We start from the raw sequence: 3,874 nt of genomic DNA on the forward strand, positions 1-3,874 counted from the left end.
AAATTAAGAAAAGAAGTCATTATTATTGAAATTCATTATATATATCATTAATTTCATCACCCGGCAGCTTCCTGACTAATGAGGAAAAAAAAAAAAAGCAGATTGGGACAAAGTATTGAAAAATAAACCAAAATATGGAGCTACCAAATGTTAACGAAGATTCAACCTTAGTGTGCTTGTTTTTTTTTTTTTTTTTTGATCTATTGTTAAATTATCTATACATGTAGCATATGGTTAGGATTATGTTTGTTAGTAATCGAGAAAATCGTGAGCAAACTTTAAGTTTAGAAAATATAGTAATTTGAAATAAATGTTAATATTTAATATTTATTGCATAAATAAATTATAGAAAACATCAGCAAAGCCATCCATATATAAATAAATTATTTTTCTAGATTATAGAATCTTAGTTGCTTGTGTGTATAGTCCAGTAGATGGGAGGATGACTTCACTGAGTATTTATATAAATATTTATATGGATTCACTACTTTTTCTAGATTTGGTACAAATTATTTTTGGAATGTACAGAATTTGGTCCGACCATTTTGGAAAATCGCGATTAGGAGGGAATAATTGTTAACAAAAATCGAAAACCTTACATTAATTTAATAAATCGTAAATTATAAATCTAATTCATTAACATTTTTCAAATTTCCAGAATTTTTTAGAAAAAGAACTAGAAAATTTTAAATTTAGGAAAATTTTAAATTTATGGAAATAAAAAAAACTATGTACAATATCCCACATCGGCTAGAAAATTTTTAAACAATGATTCAGAACCAGTATAAATAAGATTAATATGCTTCCAACAACGAATGAGCAGGAAAGCTTGATTTATCATGCTTCCAAGTTTAAAACTATATTCGGTTTGATCCAGTTTTTTATTTAATCAAATTGAAACTTTAAAAAGTTTCAAAAAATATATTATAATATTTAAAAAAATTTAAAGTTTTAATATTACAAATATTGAAACTTTTAAAAGTTTTTAGCTTTTAAAAAGCTAAAAAAAATTATAATTTTTAAATTTTAAAAGTTTAAAATATTATAAATATTGAAACTTTTTAATAGGTTCAAAATTTGTATTTCGAAACCTTCTAAAAGTTTAAAATATTATAAGTATTTATGTAAAACATAAATTATCTTATTTATCTACGTTTGTGCTTTTTATTTCTTATGAGCTGTAAAACATATTTTTGTGTATGATTTTATAGATGAGTTGATATTCTTTCATTGGTTTTTAATTTTTTTTATCTTATTTTTTATTTTTATGAGAAAAGAAATGATTTTGTTCTGGCCTTTGATGGATTAATAAGTTGTGTGGTAGTCTAAAAAAAGGTTTTTTTAGTGGAAGAATGTGAAGAAGTTGAAGAGGATGAAGAAGAAAAAGAGTATAGCGAATAACTAGACGGGAAAAGTAATGATGACGATTACCACAAAATCTGACAATAGAAATGACAAGAAATAATATGAAGAATAAGAAAACATTGAATAAAAAACACGAAAACATAGGTTGTAGCGATCAATTAAATATGAAAACGAGTTATATTCATGATGATAAAATTGTTTTGTTTTTCTGGTGGTCAAAGAAATGGTTTAGGATATGTGAGGTCATCTGTTTAATTCGTCTCGCTTAGATGTCGAGTTAAATTCATGATTTTTTTTATCAGATTTGATTTTATAACACAATTGATTTTTATATTTCAAAAAAATTATGTATCTGAAATTTAATTTTGTCCTTAATACTAATTTAAGTTTTTTATAAGATAATATTTTATTATTGTCATCAATCATATATAGTTTTCATCAAAATATATCAAATATACTCACGCTTAGCGTGGGTTCAAAACTTAGTATATTTAATGATAATGGTATTATTCGTAAATATGCTGTAACTCCAAGCCATGACTTGTATCGTAATGTATAAAAAGCCCGACTAGATCCCAAAACCCACGATTGGCCAAGCTTTGTTTAGGGTTTCTGTATCTTCCTATAACCGCCATTATATAAATCAGAGGAAAAGTAAGAGGAGAGGTTTTGATTGCAAAACCCAAACAATGAGGACAAAGACGAGGATCTCTAATCTTCATGATGATTTGGTAAAGGAAATTTTCATTAGGGTTCCTTTGACATCCATGAGAGCTGTTCGACTAACCCGCAAAAAGTGGAACAATCTAGCCAAGTACTGTCAGAACTTTACGAAGATGCACATCGGTAAAGCCTTAGCAAAGGAAGCTGACTCTCTGATGATCGTTAGCAGTAGTTCTTCTACTCTTGACTTGATGAGCATTGTCATCAACAGATATCCATCTATAGAGATAGAGCATAAAGGCAAAGTTACTTGCCTTGACGAACAAGTAATTATATATGACTTCTTTCACTGCGAGGGTTTAATGCTATGCATATTGAAAGGTGAACCTAAGTGTGTGGTTTGGAATCCGTATTTGGGGCAATCAAGGTGGATCGAGTTTAGATTTTATCATCACCCATATAAAATGGACAGATTCTTTTACGCTCTTGGATATTTCGATAAGAAGAGCCAATCTTGCCGTAGGCACAAGCTCTTCAGGTTTACAAATCGTTACCACCAAGCTGATCCCGAAAAGCATTTTTTTTGGTATGAGATTTATGATTTTACTGCTAAAAGGAACGACGAGAATTTTCAAGAAGTCTTGGTCGATTGCATAATCTGTTTCGATTTTACGAGTGAGAGTTTTGGCCCGCTCATGCCTCTGCCCGTTACTGGTGGGCGTTATGACTATACCAGTTTATCTCGTGTTAGAGAAGAGAAGTTTGCGGTTTTACTTCAGCAACGTGATTCAATGCTACTTGATTTATGGATTTCTACTAAGATTGAGACTGAAGAGGTGCTGTGGAGCAAGTTCTTGAGAGTCGAAACTGCTGGATTTAATATTCCATTTATAAGTGGAAGCTTCTTCATTGACGAGGAGAAGAAACTCGCCTTTGGTTCTCTTGTAGATAAGCGCCACAAGGTTATTGTCATTGGAGAGGCTAATTACCGTAGGGTATTGAATTTCGGGCGAGAGTTTGGTGACGAAGATGGTTGGCTGGATTTGTGTTCTTATGTTCCAAGTTCAGTGCAAATCAATCAACCTGCAGAACGGGAAGGGAAAATACAAAGCGATTTGGAAAAGCGTCGATATGATGAAAACATGTCGAGACTTGTCTCACTTGGATTTTATGACCAATATAATTTATGCCGGAGGAAGGAGGCAAAAGGAGAAAACGAGATATTATGACCAATATTATTGAAACTGAATTTACGCCTTACGTATGGCTTTCATTTACTCATTCTTCTCTTTGATCAAGATTACTCTATTATAAGATTTTTGTAAACAAAACAGTAACATTAATTTTCTCATATGTACATTCAAAATAGATATATTGGCTGCGATTGTTTTAAGGGATGCAGAAGTAAAACCATAAAATTTGGGATTTACAGAGCTGATTGATTGCACAATTAGTAGTCACATATCTGAAGAATCTAGCAAACAGAACCAATGGAAACCGAAGAGGAAGGAGAAATAAAGGGATCGTAGTCTTAGCTTGTCTTGGTCTTTTGGCTTTGTGTCTTAGGCCTTTTCAGATTCTTTATCTCTACTAATGTGATCAATAAAATTCTCTTACAAGGAACATCGTTTACATGAGAGATGGACGAGTACAAAAAAATTGTATGAATTGATGTAGCACATAGGAAATACATGAAAAGGGTACAAGTAAGACAATGGTGCCAAGTTTTAGATCTAAATCTCACAGAATCAGAGAAGAACCCCAACATGTCTTTCCTTTTTTCTATACACACATTACACGGAAAAAAAACTGTTGTGGAAACGAAATTATATGTTGCATCGGTCAT

The 3,874-nt window shown here is 31.0% G+C and overlaps 1 protein-coding gene across 1 annotated transcript; it reads left to right on the forward strand.

Moving 5' to 3' along the window:
• On the forward strand, positions 2,493-3,257 carry LOC104707294 (F-box protein At2g38590-like). Its single transcript, XM_010423623.1, has one exon. The coding sequence runs from the start codon at positions 2,493-2,495 to the stop codon at positions 3,255-3,257; it is 765 nt and encodes a 254-aa protein (XP_010421925.1).

This window comes from Camelina sativa, chromosome 1, assembly GCF_000633955.1.
Source record: "Camelina sativa cultivar DH55 chromosome 1, Cs, whole genome shotgun sequence".
Lineage (NCBI taxonomy): Eukaryota > Viridiplantae > Streptophyta > Magnoliopsida > Brassicales > Brassicaceae > Camelina > Camelina sativa.